This window comes from Mobula hypostoma, chromosome 7, assembly GCF_963921235.1.
Source record: "Mobula hypostoma chromosome 7, sMobHyp1.1, whole genome shotgun sequence".
NCBI classification, from domain to species: domain Eukaryota; kingdom Metazoa; phylum Chordata; class Chondrichthyes; order Myliobatiformes; family Myliobatidae; genus Mobula; species Mobula hypostoma.
The window spans coordinates 90,752,382-90,776,766 of NC_086103.1; the positions used below are offsets into that span (position 1 = coordinate 90,752,382).

The window sequence follows — 24,385 nt, forward strand, 5'->3', positions numbered from 1 at the left end:
GTTCCTTTTGATGATGCAAGATAATCACCAGAGGCTCAGCAATCTCCTCCCTCACTTCCCACAGTAACCTGGGGTATATCTCATCCGGTCCCGGGGACTTATCTAGCTTAATACTTTTCAAAAGCTCCAGCATATCCTCTTTCTTAACGTCTATATGCTCAAGCATTTCAGTCGGCTGTAAGTCATCCCCATAATTGCCAAGGTCTTTTTCCTTGGTGAATACTGAAGCAAAGTATTCATTAAGTACCTCCAGTACCTTCTCCAACTCCATGCACACGTTTCCACTATCGCACCTGAATACAGGTCCATAATTCATTGAAAGTGGTGTCACAGTGACATTTAGAAAACTTTTGGCACATTAGCCTTCATAAATCAATGTATTGACTACAGGAGATGGGATGCGATGTTGAAGGTGTAGGAGAGGTTTAATTTGAGATATTGTGTGAAGTTTTGGTCACCTACCTACAGGAAAGATGTAAATAGGGTTGAAATAGCACAGAAAAAATTTACAAGGATGTTGCCATGTCTGGAGGCCCTGAGTTATAATGAAAGATTACATAGGTTAGGACTTTATTCCTTGGAACATGTGCTCCACTCAACATTGGAAAGAATTTCTTCAGCCTCCACGTGATCTAGCTCACTGGCCACTTTATCATGGATGGTATATGGAACTCGATGGACTTTATAAAACTTGGATGTGGCATTTTCATTTAACACTATTTTACCTTTGATATGCTTGAATATTCCAATGCCATTACTGAACATTGCAGTGGCATTATCCACCGCCTTTCTTAATTTGCTTTCAGTTGATTCTATTGCAGGGGATATGGTTTGCAAATGATTGATGGATCTCCAATCAAGTTGTAGTTTTCTCACCCAATAATGGCTCGACATTGTTGGCCCTCCTGTTTTTACCACATACAAACCCAATGTGGTTTGTTGATTGTCGTATTTCACTCTTGTCATTCACACAGAAATTAACCAGTGTAAGTTCTCAGTAGGTTATCTGCAATCATCAGTTCAGTATTTTTGAACTGCCATACAAATTCATTTTGTGGAATGACTGAAACAGCCAAGCCAGTGTCCAATTCCATTTTAATTAATTTGCCTTTCACTTCTGGTGTAAACCATATTGCTTGTCTCCTGTTAGTTTTCACATTGTAAGTCTCGAGGCTAGGCAGTTGTCTGTCACTCTCATCATCAGATTTTTCATCAACAGCAAGCAGGTTAGTGCTCTTTTAAAAATTTGTCTTGATTTTAAATTTTTTTTCTTCCCTGTGCTATCGATTTATTTTTGTCTGCCTGACACACTCTGTATATGTGTTCCACTTTGTTGCATTTCTGCAGGTTTTGCCTTTAAATCAACATAAGTCTGGTGTATGTGAGACTCCACCACAAAGTAACACAATTTGTTCAGCCAGGCAGGTTTCTGTTTAGACGTTACAATTTTGTTCATGCTCAGTTTCATTCCTGACTACAACTCAATTGTGTTTCTGGCTGCTTTTTCCATTTATAAAGTAATTTCAGGTGCTCTTTTAAATGTGAGTTGTGCTTCAGTTAGGAGCCATTTTTGATTGCTTCTTTGTAAGATTCTACAAACTGAATGATCTCTCAGTGCATCATTCAGCCCATCACTGAACTGACAATGCTCGTACACTTCCTTCAATTCAACCATATATGCTGAAATGGATTCTCCTTCCTTTTGATTCAGCTTATGAAATCTAAAGCGTTCTGCAATCAGCAATGGTTTTGGTTATAAATGCTTCTGTATTATATTCATGATATCATCAAAACTTATTTTAGCTGGTTAGGTTGGAGCAGTTAAACTTCTAAGCAAACTGTATGATCTTCCACCAATTTAGCACAGGCGCTCACTCTTCATTGGCCATTTCATTTTATGAAAATATCGCTCAATTCATTCAGTACAAATCACCTAGTTATCTGTTGTGCAATCAAATGTGTCTATCTTTCCGATGTAGCCAGCCATTTCTGCTTTTTAAAAAAAATATTATCACCCAGTACTCACTGTTTAAATCAAATTGACTTTATTACTATAAACCAAAGATTTAGAAACTCAGTGACTCAATGCAAAACATATCCAGGTGCAGACTGTAATAGTGACCATAACCCACTAGTATGTCATGTAAAAGTAAAACTTAAAAAACGAAAGAAGCAAAAACCTGAGTAATCCCTTGACTACTTACAATTAATTAAAGAAAGCTTAAGACAAAAATTTACAATTGAAGTAAGGAATAGATTTCGAAGTCTAGAAATAGAATCTGTTGAAGATGATAGCAATCATGTAGAAATGAAATTTAACTCTAAAGGATGCCTTGGTGGAATCAGCTAAGTCAATGATTCCTAAAAAAGAAAAAAAGCACACAGAATAAATGCATGAAATCAAAAATCTGATGGAAGGGGGCGTCACATGATGACGAGGGACTGAGACGTGTAAATCCAGCTCTCCCGTAAAAAATCAGCAAAGTACCGTTTAAACAAAGTAAAGTTAATAAATACTTTCTGAAAACTACTTATAAACTTCGTAAGACTACTCTACGATATGCCTCGTAAACCGCAGCAGAAGAAGTCTGTTGTTGTGAAGTCGCCGCGAGATGGGAAGAAAAAAGGGCCTACTGCAGCGGTGGAGCCTCGGATTCAGGTTGGATCTCCTTCGGAGGAGACGCATTTTATCTCTGGCGTAGAAAAACAGGGAGCAATGGCGGCAGTAGCGGTCTCTCGGAAGATGCCGGAAATGCGCATGCGCAAAGAAGTACGCATGCACAAATTGACACAACTTAAACTACAAGATCCGACGGCCACTGCAACTGAAAGTGACTCAGAGTCAGAATTGGATACCACAGAGAATACAGATGAAGAAGAGGAGGAAGAACTGGAAGAGACTGGAAGTAAAGGAGATGATAGAGACATATGAGAGGCTTTATTGCAATTAACGGCTGAACTAAGAAAATTAGGAACAGAGCTTAGAGACGTGAAGATGTGCTATGATAAAGCTATGAAAAGACAGGATAAAATGGATAAGAAACTTCAGAAGATGGAAAGAACAATGGAGCATATTAACGATAGAGTGGAAAAAATCAGAAAATGATGTGCTTTTTTGGAATACGGAAAGAAATCGACTCTTGGAGAAAGTGGACATTTTGGAAAATTTCAGTAGACGTAATAATATTAAAATTGTTGGTCTTAAAGAAGGTATACAGGGAGATAATCCAATAGAATTTTTTCAAAGATGGATCCCGAAAACCTTGCAAATGAAAGAGGAAGACCGATCAATTGAAATTGACTGGGTACATAGAGCTCTAAGACCAAAACCACAAGATGGCCAATATCCACGATCAATTTTAATAAAATTCTTAAGATTTCAAAACAAAGAAAGGATTCTACAGGCAGCTGTCCAAGCTGCCAAGAAGAGAAAAGGGCCACTGATGATAGAAGGGAAGAAAATTTTTTTCTACCCTGACATAAGTTATGAACTTTTGAAGAGAAGGAAGAAATTTAATCCAGTGAAAAAAGCCCTATGGGATCACGGTTATCAATTTATTGCGTTATCAGGCAACCTTGAAGATTTTTTTGGCTGGTGGAGAAAAAAGATGTTTTGACGATTACCAGAAAGCGGAGGAGTTTGTGCGAGATTCTTTGAATATTCACCAGATACAAGAACAAACCCAGGGGAGCGAGATGGATTGAAGATGAAGACTGGATTCAAGGAATAGGCCAGTTGGATTTTTAGGCGGATGAATATATAAATATATTATTAATTATATGGGGGGGGAAGAAAGGTTAAAATTTGAGGAATACTAGCTGGGAATAATGACATTAATTTCTTTTTTTTATATATATATATATACAATTTTTTGTTATGGGGAAGCTGGAAGAAATACTGACCAATCGCTACATTATTCATGTGTGCAAACGTGGCAATAGCCACGACCCGCAAAATGGAGGAGGGTAGTGTTGTGTATCTTTTCATTCACAACATTAGTGGGGGGGTATTTTGTTTTTTCTTTTGTTGTATCTTATCTATTTTTTCTTTTTGCCTGGATGATTGGGAGGGAAACACATAGCAACATGGTGAAGTTCAAAGAGATTCCCCAGGGAACTATGAGAGTTGAGAAGCTAAGTAATGTTTTAGATATGATAAAGATCTTGGTTCCTTGGGGAAAGTAACAAATATGTATTAAATTTATTTTTAATCCCGTAGAGCATGTGGAAACCTTCCAATATTCTGGCCGTCCTTCTTCTTTTTTCCTTTTTTTTTTCTTTTCTCTTTAGGTAGTAGTATATATCGGGGGGGGGGAGGGGGGAGGGTAGATATTTTTGTTCTCTTGTATTCACTTTGAAAACTCAATAAAAATTATATTTTAAAAAATCTAATGGAAGAAAAGAGACAGAAGAAAGCAAATCCTATAGAATATAAATCCTTAGATTAAAAAAGTTAAAAGTTTATGTCAAAAAGCCAAAGAAGAATGGTTAAACCAGGAATGTGAGCAAATAGAAAGAATCCCTATTACTGATTCAAAAAGGATACATCAACAAATCAAGAATATCACTGGTAAAAAGCTCCTCTGTTCTTCAGGTGGATGTTTGAAAGCTAAGGATGGTACCATTATCATGGAAAAAGATGAGATTATGAACAGATGGACTGAGTATATTGAGGAATTATTTGAAGATAATCGAGGCAAAAAAACAGAAATTAAGAAAAACATTGAAGGTCCAAGTATTTTAAAATCTGAAGTTCGTAATGCAATAAATAAGATGAAGAAAGGAAAGGCAGCAGGTCCTGATGAATTAGTAATAGAACAAATTATCGCCCTTGAAGATTATGGAATTGAAAAACTTACTGATTTAACTAATGACATTTATGAGACTGGAATAATACCAGAAGAGATGAAAAAAATCAGTACTTATCACTCTTCCTAAGAAACTTAGAGCAATAGAATGTGAATTACATAGGACCATAAGTTTAATGAGTCATATCACCAAGATACTTCTAAGAATTTTGATGACAAGAGCTACAAGTAAGATACAAGCTGAAATAGGCAAAGAACAATGTGGTTTTGTGAGACAAAGGTACAAGAGATGCAATACTGATGTTAAGGATACTATCAGAACGAGCTATTCAAGTGCGAAAAGAATTGTTTGTTTTATCGACTACACAAAAGCATTTGATAAAGTGAAGCACAATAAAATATTTGAAATATTACAAAAAACTCTAGATCTAGATTCAAAAGACCTCCGCCTAATCAGAAATCTGTACTGGGAACCAGCTGCCGCTGTAGGGATAGATGGAGAAATGAGTCAGTTTACAAAAATCAGGAGAGGCGATAGACAAGGGTGTATTTTCTCCCCCGATTTATTTAATGTGTACAGTGAGACAATATTACAACAAATAAGAGACATCTTGGGAATCAAAGTTGGTGGTTAATTGCAAGTACGGAGGAAGAACTACAAAACTTAATTGATATAATTGTTGAAGAAAGTCCAAAAATGGGTCTATCTATCAATTGCAAAAAGACAGAATGTATGGTGATATCCAAAAAGAAGGAGAATCCTATCTGCAGGCTGAGAATAAACGGGGAAGACAGAAAACAAGTACAGAACTTTTGCTACTTAAGAAGCTGGGTGACATCAGATGGCAGGTGCGACTTGGACATTAAAAGAAGAATAGACACCTTAACAAAAATGAAGGGTATAGTGACCAATACTAAACTAGGCATGACAACCCGCCTCAGAGTACTGAAATATTATGTTTATCCAGTTACGTTATATGGCTCAGAATGTTGGACAATATCTAGTAACATGAGGAAACGAAGCAGCAGAGATGTGGTTTTTGAGGAGGATGCAAAGAATATCATGGATGAAACAAATATCTAATGATGTCGTGAGCAGAGCAAACACAAAAAGAGAAATAATGTATGAGATCATGTAAAGGCAATGTAACTTCATTGGGCATGTGATTAGGAAAGAGGAGTTAGAATGCACAGTAATTATGGGAAAGATTGAAGGGAAGAAAGAGGAAGACAAAGACAAATGATGATGGAGACAGCAGCCAGAGAACTAGAAATGAATACCAATGAATTGATCCACTTGACCCGAAACAGGAGTGTGTGGGCCATGGCAGTCAAAACTCAAACTGGGCATGGCACCTGATGATGATGATGATGATGACTCACTGTTTATGAACCTGTGAATTCCATCTGTTTTCTGCTTTTTTAAAACTCAAATATCTCCCTTCTGGAAAAAATCATGCTGCCCTTCAACAGGTAGGCAGTCATCTTAGGTTCATTGCCATTGTTATACTTTGTAACTCAGAAACTAATTGAAAGGAGAACATGGGAGCCCGCAATACTTAGTATTTACTCAGTGAGATGCTCACTTATGACATGGTGGCCTCATACCATTTACATACTTCTTATATAACCCTTAATAAATTTTGTAACAAAAAAGAATGCTTAAATAATACATTTACAATATTACTGAAATATTAAATACACTAGGATATTTACAAAGGTTTTTAAATTATTTCAATAAATTGGAGAACTTGTGTTTTATATGACGTAGGAATGATAATCTCTGTTATCTAGTTCAATCATTTACACATGTTCCATTTTCTGTCTTACAGGCAGATTCATCAGTTGTGTCAGGAGATCAACAAAAGAGAAGAAAAAAAGAGCTTCTTCCCGAAGAGGTAAAGTTGCAAAATAAATATGACAACAAAAGAAATTACTCAAAAATATATTGGGAAGATTGAAATACTCATCAAGTCATTTAGTAAATAAAAGTTACAGATGGGCTCTAATTTCAGACCTACTTCTGCCACTGAAGGACTAATCAGTAAGAGTTTCACAATATATTAATTTCCGACTTCTGGTTTTAACTTACATTGTGTACTTGTCTCTTTCTGTCCATCTACCTTTGAAACTCTAATGCCCAGATATTGTAGTACAAGGTGTCAAGTCCAGAGGGAAAACGGATTGATTTTTCATTCCTGTCTGAACTACAGCTTTTCAGTCAAAGGTCATCTGCAGAGGTCATATTCACTTTAATAAGGCATTGTGCTTTATATTAATCCTGATAAAACTGCACAGCTTCTGTTAAAAGTACTTTGATTTCCCAACCTTGATGCTGAAAGAGGAACCCTTGAACAGTACACACTATTCTGTGTCCATTTAGGAGGACAGGAGTTAGATAATTATTGGGGTCCATCATCCCCTGATCTCACTGACACCAATCTGTCCAGATTCTGGGGAAGGAAAAGTAACAAGCACGCGGTGTCTCATGCCGGTAGAAGTAATTGATGTATTCATGCAAGTCAGAGTTTTTAGCAAATGCAAGATCGTCCTGATGATCCAAGCTGAAACATACAGTTTATTCGAACAAAGTCAATGAGGTATCTCAAGCAAATAGAAATACAAGGCAATAATACTAGTGTAGCTAGGAGGATGAGATTGTCACTTACCCTGCCAAAGTCAGTATTCTCCCCACCCTTCTTTATGATCACAGATTTCCATCTTTGCTCAACTTGGTACCATTCCTGATTCCACAGCTTTATAATGCAGCATTCACACTACAAGAGCATCCCAAATCCCTGCTCAGAAACTGATAGGATGGTCACAACAAGATTTTACCCATTGCACAACATAATTTATATCAAGCAGAACAGGCCTCATCCACACAATTTTGGGCTGTTTGGCTAAGAGAGGTATACTAACCATAGAACAAATATAGCATACATTCATTCACATGGCTGCTTCAAGGAGTTGCTGAGTGAGGAATAGTTAGGTAGGGTATGTTCATATTTCCTAAGAATAGAAGAATGAGGGCTGACCTCATTGATACTTACAAAGATCTTAAAAGCTTTACAGGCTACATGCAGGGATAATGTTTTGATTTTTGTGAAGACTTGAAGCTGGATCATAGTCTTGGAATAAGGATTTTGGACAAAAATGAGGAGAAACATTTTCACAGAGTGTTGAATTCTTGGAATGACCTGTCCCAGAGGATTGTGGAAGGTCAGTTATTAAATTTTTCAAAACAAAGATTGATAGATTTCTGGATGCCAAAGGAATCAATAAATATCGAGTTATATTAGTTGTATTTCTCTTCCCATGGATACAGACAGGCCTGCTGAGCATTTTCCAAAGTTTTATTTTAGATTTCCAGCTACAGCAGTTTATTTTGCAAGAACGATTGTGGCTTGAATCTAAAACCCTGCTACGTGCCTCTGGTGAAGAGTAAACCAGCAACCTCGAGGACAGTGAGGAAATGGTCAGAGGAGGCTTATGAGGCGCTCCAGGGTTGTTTTGAGGTGACAGACTGGCAGGCACTCTGTGAGCCACATGGAGAGGATATTGATGGGCTCACAGAGTGCATCACTGATTACATCAACTTCTGTGTGGACTGCAATGTTCCAACAAGAACTGTCCTTTGTTATTCAAATAATAAGCCATGGGTAACAAAGGACGTTAAGGACATCCTGAATGCTAAAAAGAGGGTGTTTAGAGATGGAAATAGGGAGGAGCTGAGGGCAATACAGAGAGACCTGAAAGCCAGGATCAGGGAGGCTAAAGACAGGTATAGGAGGAAGCTTGAGTGGAAACTCCAGCAGAACAACATGAGAGAGGTCTGGAGTGGGATGAGGACGATCACTGGGTTCCGGTAAACTAGCAACAGAGGAGCTGAAGGCAGTGTGGACAGGGCCAACGAACTTAACCTGTGCTTTAGCAGATTTGACATTGTGGCCCCTGCCCATCTCCCACATGAGTCATCTGTTGTCAGCCCCCAACCAACACATATTCCACTCTCCCCTCCTACCCCTCCTCACAGTCCCCCACCCTGCTCTCATGATTATACCCTTTCCCCACACGAAACCACCACGGTGGGCTCCACAGCTGAACAGGTGAGAAGACAGCTGAAATGTCTCAACCCAAGCGAGGCTGCAGGACCGGATGGTGTCAGTACCAGGGTGCTCAAAGCCTGTGCCCCTCAGCTATGTGGAGTACTTCGCCATGTCTTCACCCTAAGCCTGAGGCTCCGGAGGGTTCCTGTGCTGTGGAAGACGTCCTGCCTCGTCCCTGTGCCGAAGACGCCGCGCCCCAGTGCCCTCCATGACTACAGACTGGTGGCATTGACCTCCCACATCATGAAGACCCTGGAGAGACTTGTTCTGGAGCTGCTCCGGCCTATGGTTAGGCCACACGTAGATCCCCTCCAGTTCGCCTACCAGCCCCGACTAGGAGTTGAGGATGCCATCGTCTACCTGCTGAACCGTGTCTACGCCCACCTGGACAAGCCAGCGAGCACTGTGAGAGTCATGTTTTTTGACTTCTCCAGTGCGTTCAACACCATCCGCCCTGCTCTGCTGGGGGAGAAGCTGACAGCGATGCAGGTGGATGCTTTCCTGGTGTTATGGATTCTTGATTACCTGACTGGCAGACCACAGTACGTGTGCTTGCAACATTGTGTGTCCGACAAAGTGATCAGCAGCACTGGGGCTGCACAGGGGACTGTCTTGTCTCCCTTTCTCTTCACCATTTACACCTCGGACTTCAACTACTGCACAGAGTCTTGTCATCTTCAGAAGTTTTCTGATGACTCTGCCATAGTTGGATGCATCAGCAAGGGAGATGAGGCTGAGTACAGGGCTACGGTAGGAAACTTTGTCACATGGTGTGAGCAGAATTATCTGCAGCTTAATGTGAAAAAGACTAAGGAGCTGGTGGTAGACCTGATGTTTCCATCCAGGGAGTCAGTGTGGACATGGTGGAGGATTACAAATACCTGGGGATATGAATTAACAATAAACTGGACTGGTCAAAGAACACTGAGGCTGTCTACAAGAAGGGTCAGAGCCGTCTCTATTTCCTGAGGAGACTGAGGTCCTTTAACTTCTGTCGGACAATGCTGAGGATGTTCTACAAGTCTGTGGTGGCCAGTGCGATCATGTTTGCTGTTGTGTGCTGGGGCAGCAGGCTGAAGGTAGCAGACACCAACAGAATCAACAAACTCATTCGTAAGGCCAGTGATGTTGTGGGGATGGAACTGGACTCTCTTGACGGTGGTGTCTGAAAAGAGGATGCTGTCCAAGTTGCATGCCATCTTGGACAATGTCTCCCATCCACTACATAATGTACTGGGTGGGCACAGGAGTACATTCAGCCAGAGACTCATTCCACCGAGATGCAACACAGAACATCATAGGAAGTCATTCCTGCCTGTGGCCATCAAACTTTACAACTCCTCCCTTGGAGGGTCAGACATCCTGGAGCTAATAGGCTAGTCCTGGACTTATTCCCTGGCATAATTTACATATTACTATTTAATTATGGTTTTATTACTATTTAATTATTTATGGTGCAACTGTAACAAAAACCAATTTCCCCAGGGATCAATGAAGTATGACTATGACTAGATTCACCAAGCGAGGATGAAGTGTTTGGCGGGAGCAGGAGCAGCACAATGCGCAGGTGTCCAACCTGGTGAGACGAAGGAGGTGCCAGGCCCGGAGTCACCCCATAGTGCCCAGAACCTCCAAGTGTTGCAAACTAATCCCTCTAACATCAAGTCTAACAGGAGGCGGATCAAATGGCCTGCAGCTAACATGACTTCATTGAGGAAGCAGTTTGATAAAGATGTCAACCAAATTCTGGAGGCAACGGCGAAGGGAGGTGTTGATAGGAAGCTGCAAGCCATGACAACAGTTATTGTCAGTTTCGCAGCTGAACGGTTCGGAGAAGAGGAGAAGGAAGGCTCAAAAACACCTTACTCGAAGGACCAAAGCGTGTTGAGGATCCACAACATCAGGCAGGAGATGAAAGTGCTGACGTCCCAATACAAGGAGGCAGGAGAAGAGGAGCGCATTGGCTTAGCCCAGATGGTGTGCATACTACGAAAGAAGATCAGGGTCCTCCGCCGGGCAGAGTGGCATCGGAGGCGGCATCGTGAAAGGGCCCGAAAACGTGCTGCCTTTATCGCCAACCCCTTCAAGTTCACCAAGGAGTTGCTGGGGGAGAAGCGCAGTGGGACTGGCCTGTTCGCAGTAAGACATAGACCAACATCTGAAGAAGATATACAATGATCCTGAAAGAGAGCAGGAGTTGGGAGAGTGCAACATCCTAATAGACCAACTTGAACTGGATGTGCAGTTCGACATGTCAAAGCTGCAACTAAAGGAAGTCAGAGAGGTTGTCCGCAAAGCAAGGGCAAGCTTGGCTCCAGGACCAAGCAGCACCTCGTACAAAGTGTACAAGAACTGCCCCAAACTCCTGCTGCGTCTATGGAAGATCCTGAGAATCTTCTGGAGAAGGGGGAAGATCCCAGAACAGTGGAGAGGGCTGAAGGGGTGTGGATCCCAAAGGAGGAAAATGCCACCCAGATAGACCAGTTTCACATCATCTCCCTGCTGTGTGTCGAGGCGAAGATCTTCTTCAGTGCCGTTTCCAATCGGCTGTGCACCTACCTAGCAAAGAACACCTATATTGATACATCAGTCCAGAAGGGTGGCATTTCAGGGATGCCGGGCTGTCTGGAGCACATCGGTGTGGTGACACAGCTCATCAGGGAGGCCAGAGAGAACAAGGGCAACCTGTCAGTGTTGTGGCTCGACCTGGCAAATGCATATGGCTCCATTCCGTACAAGCTGGTGCAGCTCACACTGACCAAATGTCATGTCCCCAGCAGAATAGAGACCTTATCGCTGATTATTACAGCAACTTCAGGATGAGGGTCTCTTCAGGAGCAACCTGGCACAAGGTGGAGATCGGCATCATCACAGGGTGCACTCTCTCAGTGACACTGTTCTCCCTAGCCATGAACATGCTCACTAAGTCTGCTGAACCAGAGTGCAGAGGGCCCAGAATGAATTCTGCTCAATGGCAACCACCTATCAGGGCATTCATGGATGACCTCACAGTCACCACAGAATCAGTCCCAGGCTGCCGGTGGGTTCTGCAGGGGCTCGAAAAGCTGGTGGAGTGGGCCCGGATGCATTTCAAACCTGCCAAATCAAGATCGATGGTGCTGAGGAAAGGGAAGGTGGAGAACAAGTTCCGGTTCAGCATTCCAGGCACGGCCATTCCAACCATCACAGAAAAGCCAGTCAAGAGCTTAGGCAAGGTTTTTGATAGCTCTGTAAGGGAAATGACATCCATTCAGGTGACCTGTACCAAGTTGGATGGCTGCCTGAAATCTGTGGACAAATCTGGCCTACCTGGGAAGTTTAAAGCCTGGGTGTATCAGCATGGCATTCTTCCCAGAATCCTGTGGCCCCTCCTCATCTATACAGTTCCGATCTCGACAGTCAAAACCTGAGAGAAGAGGGTGAGCAACCACCTCAGGAGATGGCTGGGGCTGCCAAAGAGCCTGAGCAGTATCGCACTCTATGGACACCACAACACACTGCAACTGCCCTTCAAATCCTTGGAGGAAGAATTCAAGGTAACATGAGCCAGAGAAATACCACAGTATAGGGACTCAAGTGACCCGAAGGTGGCTAGAGCAGGGATCCAAGTAAGTACTGGCAGGAAGTGGAGGGCAGAGGAAGCTGTTCAGGAGGCAGAGGCGAGGCTGCGTCACAGGAGGCTGGTGGGTGTGGTCACACGAGGCCGAGCTGGGCTAGGATCCTTTCCAACTCCCCAGATGGACACCAGAGGAAAGGAAAGGCATCATCTAGTTCAGGAGGAGGTGAGAGCAGTAGTGGAGGAGATGAGAACCTGCAAGGCGGTGGGAATGGAGCAAGATGGGAGAATGCGGTTGAGAGGAAAGTGACCTGGGCTGAGCTTTGGAAAGCCGAACCACACCGCATCCAATTTCTCATCCAGGCAGTATAGGATGTGCTTCCAAGCCCATCAAACCTGCACACATGGGGCAAGGCAGAGTCATCTGTGCTCCCACTGTGCTCCAAGCGAGGAACCCTGGAGCACATCCTCAGCGGCTGTGCAAGGGCACTTGGTGAGGGACGGTACAGGTGGAGGCATGATCAGGTCCTGAAGACCATCGCTGAAGCCGTCAGCTCAGGAGTTGAGTGGGCGAAGCAGTCCCGACCCTCCAAGCAGACCATTGCCTTTGTCAGAGCTGGGGAGCTGCCAATACCTGCCAAAAGAACATCTGCAGGCATTCTGACCTCTGCAAGGGACTGGCAGCTGTTGGTGGACCGCGAAGGGCAGCTGAAGTTCCCCAACCATATCGCAGCCACCACCCTGCGACCAGACATTGCCTAGTGTCTGAGTCTACTAAGCAAGTGGTGCTGCTGGAGCTGACAGTCCCATGGGAAGATAGCTTGGGAGAGGCCTTTGAAAGGAAGCTCTCCAAGTACGCAGTACTGGTCAGCAACTGTCAGCAGGCTGGATGGAGAGCGAGGTGTCTCCCAGTGGAGGATGGTTGTAGGGGATTTGCAGCCCGTTCCTTAGCTAGAGCCTTCAGCAATTTGGGCATCGAGGGAGAGAGGAAGAGGAGAGCCATCCGCAGTACCACCGATGCGGCAGAGACGGCCTCAAGTTGGCTGTGGCTCAAAAGAGGGGAGCCATGAAGCCATAAGTAGCTAGCCATCTGGACACAAGCTCGAGTCTGATCAGCCCTGGCTGGGTCACCTGGAGGAGGGTGTATGATTTTGAAAGACCCGAAACAGCCGATGATTCCAGGAACATCACTGAAGATGTGTCCAGAGGCATCAGTAGATGTATGTACACAGCCAGATTTGCAATGAATTTAGAGATATTGCAGAAACTAGTATTTCGGTCGAAGATCAGCTATTAAAAGATGAGCTAATCTACTCCTACAACTATTTCTTCTGATATCCATCTTTCTGCCATCTTTCTCCACACCCGGTAACCTCTCAACATTCCCACTACCTCTTTCTGCTTCCAATGGATGTTCTACAATCCTCATTCTACTCTCTCAATCCTCTTAAGTGAACAATCTCTCACTGCATCTCCACACTTGCATTGTTTATCTTTAACCAAAACTGCCTCATGACCTCCATTCCAGAGGAGGTTCAGGAGAATGATTCTGGGATTGAAAGAGTTAAAGTATGAGTGGTGATGGCTCTGGGCCTGTATTCACTGGAGTCTAGAAGAATGTGGGGGGGGGGCAACTCATTGAAACCTATCATATATTGAAAGCCTGAGATAGAATTATTTTAGAAAGAATGTTTCCTATAGTGGGAGGGTCTAGGACCAGGGTGCACAGCCTCAGAATATTAGAAAGGATTTGGCAAGTGTGGATTGGGACATGTATTCTGGCAAAGGTCTACTTGGTAAGTGGGAGGCCTTCAAAAATTAAATTTTGAGAGTACATAGTTTGTATGTATCTGTCAGAATAAAAGGCAAGGATAATAGGTTCAGAGAACAACACACATCAAAGTTGCTGGTGAACGCAGCAGGACAGGCAGCATCTCTAGGAAGAGGTACAGTCGACGTTTCAGGCTGAGACCCTTCGTCAGGACTAACTGAAGGAAGAGTTAGTAAGAGATTTGAAAATGGGAGGGGGAGGGGGAGATCCAAAATGATAGGAGAAGACAGGAAGGGGAGGGATGGAGCCAAGAGCTGGATGGGTGATTGGCAAAAGGGATACGAGAGGATCATGGGACAGGAGGCACAGGGAGAAAGACCGGGGGGGAGGGTAACCCAGAGGATGGGCAAGGGGTATAGTCAGAGTGACAGAGGGAGAAAAAGGAGAGTGAGAGAGTGAGAGAAAGAATGTGTTTATATAAATAAATAACGGATGGGGTACGAGGGGGAGGTGGGGTATTAGCGGAAATTAGAGAAGTCAGTGTTTATGCCATTAGATTGGATGCTACCCAGATGGAATATCAGAGAACCTTGGGTTTCTGAGCGATGTTGAGGCCCATATTAAGGAAAAGGAGGCGGCTCATAAAAGGTACAGGCAGGTAAGAACAAATGAAATTCTTGAAGAGCACAAGAAATGCAAGAGACCACTTAACAAGGAAATCAGGAGGGCTAAAAGAATGCATGAGCAAGCTCTAGCAGACAAGCTGAGGGAGAATCCTAAATGCACCTATGGATATATTAAGACAAATAGGATAGCAGATAGCAAGGGACAAAATTAGTCCTCTGGAAAATCAGAGTGGTAATCTATGCATAGTGCTGAAAGAGATCTGGTAGATCTTAAATGGACTTCTTGCATCTGAATTTACACAGGGGATGTTACACAGTCTATAGAAGTGAGGCAAAGCAGTGACAAGGTCAAGGACCATATATACATTTCAGAGGTGGTATTGTTTGCTGAATTGAGGCAAATCAGGGTGAATAAATTCCAAGGACTTGACAAGGTGTTTCCTCGGACCCCGTGGGTGGCTTGTGCAGAAATTATGGGGGCTCTCATCATCTTAGTCACGGGCAAGGTGCTGGAGGATTGGAGGATATCCAATGTTGTTCTGTTGTTTAAGAAATGGTCTAAGAATAAATCGGGAATTTATAAGCTGGTGAGCCTGACATCAGTAGTGGGAAAGCTATTGGAAGGTATTCTAAGGGATGGGATATATAAGTATTTGAATAGTCAAGGTCATACGACATAGGAGCAGAATTAGGCCATCTGGCCCATCAAGTCTGCTCTGCCATTCAATCATGGCTGATCTTTTTTTCTATCTCCTTCTCAATCCCAGTTCTGGGCTTTCTCCTTGTAAACTTTGATGCCATGTCCAATCAAGAACCTATCAATCTGTGCCTTAAGTACACCCAGTGACTTGGCCTCCACAGCTGCCTGTGGCAACATATTCCACAAATTCACCCCTAAAGAAATTTCTCCACATCTGTGTTTCGAAAAGGCACCCCTCTATCCTGAGGCTGTGCCCTCTTGTCCTAGGCTCTCCCACCACGGGACACATCCTTTCCACCTCTACTCTGTCTAGGCCTTTCAACATTCGAAAAGTTTCAATGAGATCCTGCCTAGTCCTTCTGAATTCCAGTGAGTACAGACCCAGAGCCATCAAATGTTCCCCGTAGGATAACCCTTTCATTCCTGGAATCATCCTTGTGAACCTCCTCTGGACCTTCTCCAATGCCAACACATCTTTTCTAAGATGAGGGGCACAAAACTGTCCACAATACTCAAGGTGAGGCCTCACCAGTACCTTATAAAACCTTAACATGGCTTTTTGTATGGTAGGTCATGCCTAACCAATCTTATAGAGTTTCTCAAGGAAGTTACTTGGAAAGTTAATGAAGACAAGGTAGTGGATGTTGCCTTCATGGACTTTAGCAAGTCCTTTGACAAGGTCCCACATGGCAGGTTGGTTCAGAAGGTTCAGTTGCTTGGCATTCAAGATGAGATAGTAAATTGGATTAGACATTGACTTTGCAAAAGAAGCCAAAGAGTAGTAGTACATGGTTGTGTCTCCAACTGGAGGCTTGTGATTAGTGATGTGCCATAGGGACTGATACTGGTTCTGTTGTTGTTTGTTATCTATATCAACAATCTGGATGATAATTTGATAAACTGGATTAGCAAATTTGTGAATAACACCAAGTTTGTTCGTGTAGTGGACAACAAGGAAGAGTATCAAAACTTGCAGTGGAATCTGGAAATGCTTGATGTAATTTAATGCAGTCAAGGGAGCGATATTGCACTCTGTGGGAACCGACCAGGGTTGGCCTTAGACAGTGAGCAGTAGGGCACTGAGTGCATTAGAACAGAGGGATCTGAGAATACAGATACATAATTCTTTTAAAGTGGTGTCACAGGTAGATAGGGTCAGAAAGAAAACCTTTGGCATATTGGCCTTTTTAAATCAATGTATTGAGTACAGGAGATCGGATATTACATTGAAATTGTACAAGATATTGGTGAGGCCTAATTTGGAGTATTATGTGCAGTTCTTGTCACCTATTTACATGAAAGTGTGCAGAGAAAATTTACAAGGATGTTGCCAGGACTTGAGGACCTGAGTTATAAGGAAAGTCTGAATACGTTCGGACTTTATTCCCTGGAACCCTAAAGATTGAGGAGAGATTTAATGGAGATGTACAAAATTACGCGAGCTATAGATAGGGTAAATGCAAGCAGGCCTTTTCCACTGAGGTAGAACTAGAACTAGAGATCAAGAGTTAAGGGTTAAAGTTGGAAAGTTTACGTGGAACATAAGGGTGAACTTCTTCACCCAGAAGGTGGTGAGAGTGTGGAATGAGATGCCAGCGTAAGTGGTTTGATTTCAATGTTTAAGAGAAATTTGAATTTGTTCATGGATGGGAGGGGTATGGAGGACTATAGTCTGGGGCAGCTCAATGACAGTAGACATGTCTCAGAATGGACTACATGGTCTGAAGGTCCTGCTTCGTGTTGTAGTGTTCTAGGACTCTAACAAAGCAATATCCCTTTAGAACAGAAATGAAAAACAATTACGTTAGCCAGAGGGCGGGGAATCTGTGAAATTCATTGTGGAGGCCATGTCATTGAGTATATTTAAAGTGGAAGGTGATAGGTTCTTGATTAGTCAGGGTGTCAAACGTTATGGGGAGAAAGCAGGAGAATGGGGTTCAGAGAGATAATCCATAAACCATGGTAGAATGCTGGAGTAACCTCGATAGGTCGAATGGCCTAATTCAGCTCCTTTGTCTTAAGGTCTCATTCCTTCTGCTGGGCCTGATGTACTCAAACGCACTGCTCTCACTGCTGCTCAATCACCACAGCACTTATTCTCCTGATTTGAAGGGTGGAAATGTCAAATACAGGATATAACCTTATCGTGAGAGAAGGAAAATTTATAGGAGGTTTAATTAATTAATTAAAGAAAACACAGAGTGGTATGTTCCTGGAACATGCTGCCAGGGAAAGTGGTGAATATAGATAGGGTAGCAAAGTTAAAAAGGCATTTTGACAGGAATAAGAACAGGCAGGGAATAGAGGGATATAGATGGTCTTCAAGCTAATGGGATTAGTTTAATTTAGCTGCATGGCTGCATAAACATTGTGGACTGAAAGGATTATTCCTAATGCCATATTGCTTCATGTTCTGAATTTCTACTACCTCTCCATCTCAAGCTGTCTCTTTCTCTCCATCCTAAACCAAGTCAGTTGTATCAACCCTTATTCATCTTATAGTTTATAGCATGTAAATTTGACCTCATTATTATTTCTTAAACATAATAAAGATTTTAACCTCCTCTGCTTTTCACGTAGTGAGCTAAAGGACACCTTCAGAGCAGAGGCAAAATGAAAATACTGCAACTTACCTCCACTTTCTCTATTTAGTCATAGTCATAGTCATTCTTTATTGATCCCGGGGGAAATTGATTTTCGTTACAGTTGCACCATAAATAATTAAATAGTAATAAAACCATAAATAATTAAATAGTAATATGTAAATTATGCCAGGAAATAAGTCCAGGACCAGCCTATTGGCTCCAGGGTGTCTGACCCTCCAAGGGAGGAGTTGTAAAGTTTGATGGCCACAGGCAGGAATGACTGTGTTCTGTGTTGCATCTCGGTGGAATAAGTCTCTGGCTGAATGTACTCCTGTGCCCAACCAGTACATTATGTAGTGGATGGGAGACATTGTCCAAGATGGCATGCGACTTGGACAGCATCCTCTTTTCAGTCAGAGAGTCCAGTTCCATCCCCACAACGTCACTGGCCTTACGAATGAGAATGCCCTGGATCTGATCATTAAGGGCAACACATCACAACTCATCACTCTAATCCAGCTGCCATTACTTTATTCATCTCATTTAAAGGTCCAACATCTTTGGTTCAAAGGAAGAAAGCCAGACTCTCCTGCTCTGGGAAAAAAGACTGACTATGCCCTCATCGATACAATCCTAATCTTGTGACCCTCTATATTCTAGAATGACAAACATAGCCTACCCAGTTATATCTTGGTGAATCTCTTCTTCACTTTTTTTTAATGCTCACATCCTTCCTGTGGTGAAGCGACTAGTCCTCCAATTGCTGATGGTATAACCAGTGTTTTCTACAATATCAAAATAACATTCAAATTCTTAAACTCAGTGCCTCAATTAACAGAGGCAAGCATGTTAAATGCCTTTTTCAACACTTTATCCAGCTGTCTCTACATTTTCAGTGAGCTATCGACTTGCACCCTGAGATCTCTCTTTACTGTGCATGTCCTGCTAGTGTTTGATATCCTAAAGCAAATGACATCACACTTGTATGGGTTAATTCATGAGTTAAAGGAGAGGAACTATAGCTGCTCCATCATCTGGGAGTCCAAGCAATCTGCAAGCCAGCCCATCCTGAAGTATGTTCTTTTGGTGATTGCTCCCACACTCACCTCACTATTGATATATTTTGAAATATTTCAGCACACCAGTCCCCCTACCATCCCAACCATGCCCAATCTTGTGGTATTGGTGCTCACCAGTGAACATTAGTCTGAATTTATGTCTAGTTATTTTCATCCACAATCCCACATCTTGAGTTAATCATGTATCCAAACCTGCCATTCCCCACCATCTATGATGCGCTATCTCAATTTTGCTGACTGGCTGTCTCCCTGCACCACTGCCACTGGACTTCCACTCTATGCCTTGTTCAAACTACCCCTCAGTTCCCACTGGGAACCTGGTTTGATCTAGTATCCAAGCACACCTACCCGAGCCTTTGCCAACAACCCTCAGTGCTGCTGACCAATGATCTGCCATCGCTAGCTCTGCTCTCTAACTGCTTTACTACCTCTCTGGCTGTGATGCATGACCTGCCAGAGCACACATGGAACTGAGATTAGGAAGCTCTTTGGACATGGTCTGCTTCATCATCCATATAGCCATGGGCCTCTTCACATTACAATTTAGGAGCCAGGGTCTTGGCAAAATTGTTGTATATTTCCCAGGCTTGACCTAAACATGCCATTTCTAGTTTAGAAAAGTGTTTCCGTTGTGGTTGTTATTCATGTCTGCAGAAGTGGTTACATGAACTGACCTATTTTACACAATAGAATTTGCAAAAAGAATTGAATGTTAGTCAGCAGATTTGATATATTTTAACAGTCACATTGTGGTAGAAGCACACTCACCTCCATATCAGAAGACTGTAGGTTCAGTCTGCACTTCTTACACACAGCCCAACAGTCAAAGTGAAACAGCTGCTCCACCAGAGCTAAGTTTTATAATGAGACATTGCACTGAGCCATTGCTTGCCCTCAGACATCAGTCAAAGGGTCCTTGAGATTAGTGGTGAACTGCTATTTTTCTATTATTTTATTCTTATATGTATATAAATGGTTCCTCCTCCTCCTCTAGCAAAGTCTGTGGCAAAGGGAATAGCCCTAGCTTGCTCAGACTATCTTCACAAGATATTCCCTCCAGTCCAGGAAATATCCTTGTAAATATCCATTACACCTCTCTCCATATCTTACACATCCTTCCTATAATGAAGCAACCAGAACAGAGCACAATATTCTAAGTGTGGTCTAACCAGCATCTTAAAGAGCTACAAAATTACCTTACAACTCTTGAACTCAATCCCTCAGCTACTGAAGCCCAATACACATATCCCTTCTTAACCACCCTATCAACTTGCACAGCAACTTTGAAGGATCTATGGATGTGAACCCCAAGATCTCCCTTCCCTCCATGCTGCCAAGACTCATGTTATTAGTCCCATATTCTGCTTTCAGATTTGACCTTCCAAAGTGAACCACTTCACACTTCAAAATGAACTCCATCTGCTACTTCTCAGCCCAGCTCTGTATCGTATCAGTATCCCATCGTACCCTACAACAACCTTTTATGCTATCCACAGCTCCACAAGCCTTCAAGACATCGACAGACTTACTAATCCACCCATCCATTTCCTCATCCAAGTCATTTATAAAAGTCACAAAGAACAAGGGGTGCCGAACTCATTCCTGCAGAATGCCACTGGTCACCGACTTCCTGTCAGTATATGCACCACCTCTGCCTTCTACAGACAAGGCAATTCTGTATCCGTAGAGCCAGGTTTCTCTGAATCTCATGCCTCTTGAAACTGTGAACGAGCTTACCATGGGGTCTTTATCAAATGCTTTACTGAAATCCAATTACACCACATCCATTGCTTTACCTTCATGATGGAATTCCTTAAGAATGTGACAAAGTACATTCAAGGTCATGTGACATAATCTGCTCTTCACAAAGCCATACTGACTAACCCTAAAAAGACTATGTTTCTCCAAATGTTTGTAATTCTTGTTTCTAAGAACCTTCTCAATAATTTGCTCACTACTGAAGTAAGACTCATTGGTCTATAATTCCTAGGGTTATCACTACTTTCTTTCTTGAACAAAAGAATGACATTTACCAGCTTTCCAAAGAAATCTATTGACAAACTTCAACTCATTCAGAATGGAACTGTTAGACTTCTAGCTGAAACCAGAATGAGGGAGCATATCATTCCTGTCCTAGCTACTTCGCATTGGCTTCCTGTATCTTTTAGAATTTATCTTAAAATTCCTTTACTTGTTTTTAAAGTTCTCAATGGTTTGGGTACATCACAGAATTGATTTCATTTTTTAATTCTGCTTGAGCTCTAGGGTCCCTTCAACCAATTTTGTAAATGTAAGCAATCTCCCTCAAAAGATAATTCACAGGCCAGCTTTGCTGAATTACGCTACTAAACCCAATTCAATACCCAGAACTATAAATGAAGCATACATTTTTAAATGTCAGTTCAAAACCTATTTATTAAACTTTGTTTTCAATTGACATTTTTTATCTTTTAATTTCATGTTTGCGCTTTATGCCCTTGTAAAGCACTTTGAACAAGATTTTCTGGATGAAAAATGTTTGAGAAATAAGTTTATTAATATTGTTGTATTTTTATTATAAACGTTTAATATTATTGTTATTTTTAAATATTTTTCTCAGTTCAAGCTGATAAAACCTGAGGTACAGGCATGGCCAAGCACACTCATTTCTCAATTGCTAGGAACTTTTGGACTATTCTAGTGGTTTCCCGAAATTTTACATAAATATTGCTTTGTGGGTGTAATTGTTCAATGCTATCGTGTAGTGACTTTGGGAAGATACCAGTGGCAGATATTACAATCGGGACAATGTTTTGCCAACCAAGTAACCTACTCTAGAAATTGCCTAGAATATCCCTACCACATAACTCTCTATTTTTCTAAGCTCCATGCACCTATGTAAGAGTCTCTTAAAAGACCCTATTGTACCTGCCTCTACCACTGTCCTTCCTGGCTACTTTATAATTCCTATCTGATCCTTGCTTTCTGAAACGTACGTAAGCTTTCTTCTTCCTCTTCACAAGATGTTCTACATCTTGTCAACCATAGTTCCTTCATCCTACCTTCTTCCCTGCCTCAATCTATCCAGAACTCCATGCATGTGCTCCCTAAACATTGTTCAATCCCTCTTTTACTGCCACAGTTTGGAAGAGCAATATTTCATATTTCATCTGGAATGCCTCCAGCCTAATTACATGAACATCCATTTTTCTAATTTTTAGTAATTTCTCTCCCCTCTAACCTCTGCTTTGGTCATCCTTTCACTAATTATCTTCTCACCTGCCTATCACCTCCATCTGGTTCCCATCTTCCTTCTCTGGTCCACTACTAGACTCCTCCTTCTTCAGCTCGTTTCCCTTTCCACCTATCACCTCCCAGCTCCCTCCCCCACCCACTCACATTCCCCCTCTCCTGGAATCACCAATCTCCTGCTAGCATATACTCCTTTCTCTTGCCCCACCTTCTTAATCTGGCTTCTACCCCCTTTTCCAGTCTTGAAGGTTCAAACCAAAAAGTCATCTGTTTATTTCCCTCCATGGATGCAGCCTGACCTGCTGAGTTCCTCCAACATTTTGTGTGTGTTGGTCAAGTTTTCCATCTACAGATTTTCTTGTGTTTACATTAAAGGGTCAGGATGTGTCAAAACTTACAAAGAGGTAGTTGAAAAGAGGCAAGCCACTCGGAGAAAGATGGCTGGTGGAATGAGCAGAGATATGACATGTGCAATTTAATATAGCAAAGAGAATGTTCATACATTGCTTTAAGGAAAAGACCTAAGCTTCTGAAAGGGTACAAAGGTGATTTATCATGACAAAAGTAAGGATGGTGTATCAGATTATGCACTTGGTCTTTTATGTACCTTGACACACTGAGCCAATAGGCTGGTCCTGGACTTATTTCCTGGCATCATTTACATATTACTATTTAATTATTTATGGTTTTATTACTATTTATTTAACTGTTACGAAAACCAATTTCCCCTGGGATCAATAAAGTATGACTGTGACTATGACTATCCAGCCACTTTACACCTTGCTCCTTCTGTTTCCACGTCACACATTTGATATCCTGTCCATTGAATATTGAATGTTCCAACTGTAACATTCTCTTCAAGATTTATGCTCCATGTCCAATAGAGACTGATTACATCAGCATATTAGACACCATACCCATTACGTATCATGCCCAGTAGAAACATAGAAAACCTACAGGCCATACAGCCCACTATGCTGTGCCGAACATGTACTTAGTTTAGAAATTATCTACTGTTACCGTTAGCTCTCTATTTGTCTAAGCTCCATAACTAACCTATTATATAGCCTCATCATTATGTATGTTGCCTGTAATCCACTTAACCATTAAAAAAAAAAGTGAGTTCAGAGAGTTGGATGCCAAGTTAAAGAACAGGACCTCCAGAATTATCATCTCAGGATTGCTAACCTTGTCACGTGCTGGAGGGGCCAGAAATAGGAAGATCATGTGCAGTTTAACATAATGGCTAAGGAGTTGGTGTAGGACAGAGGGCCTCAGATTTTTGGATCATTGGGCTCTCTTCCAGGGAAAGTGAGACCTGTACAGAAAAGATGGTGTGCATCTAAACTAGAGGGAAACTAATATCCTAGCAGGAAGGTTTGCCATCACTGAACAGTGTGGGGGGAGGGGCTTGATATTGTAGACATCAGTGAGACTTTGTTGCAGGAGGGGCAAGGCTATCAGCTCAGCATTCTGGGTTTCCATTGCAGCCTGATCTGGATCAGCTGGAAAAAATGGCAGATCGAACTTAATGCAGTCAAATGTGAGGTGTTGCAGTTTGGGAGACCCAACCAGGCTATGTCTTACACAGTGATCGGTAGGACACTGAGGAGTGCAGTAGAACAAAGGGACAGGTCCATAATTCAAGTGGCAACATAGCTGTAGCTAAGGTTGCAAAGAAAGAAAGCTTTTGGTGCATTGGCCTTCATAGAACAAAATATTGACTACAGGACTTGAGATTTTATGTTGAAGTTGTATTAGGCCTAATTTGGAGTTTTGTGTGCAGTTTTGGTCAACTACCTACAGGGAAGTTGTAAGTGAGATTGAAAGAGGACAGAGAAAATTTACAAGAATATTGCCAGGTCGGGAGGACCTGAGCTACAAGGAAAGATTGAACTTTATTCCCTAGAATGTAGAAGA

At 42.2% G+C, this 24,385-nt stretch overlaps 1 protein-coding gene across 3 annotated transcripts in view; it reads left to right on the plus strand.

The window, feature by feature from the left end:
* lcp2a (lymphocyte cytosolic protein 2a) overlaps positions 1-24,385 on the plus strand; it is a 224,335-nt gene that overhangs the window by 87,386 nt on the left and 112,564 nt on the right. For all 3 annotated transcript variants that reach the window (XM_063053707.1, XM_063053709.1, XM_063053708.1), the window contains exon 4: positions 6,641-6,706. In XM_063053707.1, coding sequence (XP_062909777.1) covers positions 6,641-6,706 — 66 coding nt within the window. The remainder of the gene's footprint in view (positions 1-6,640; positions 6,707-24,385) is intronic.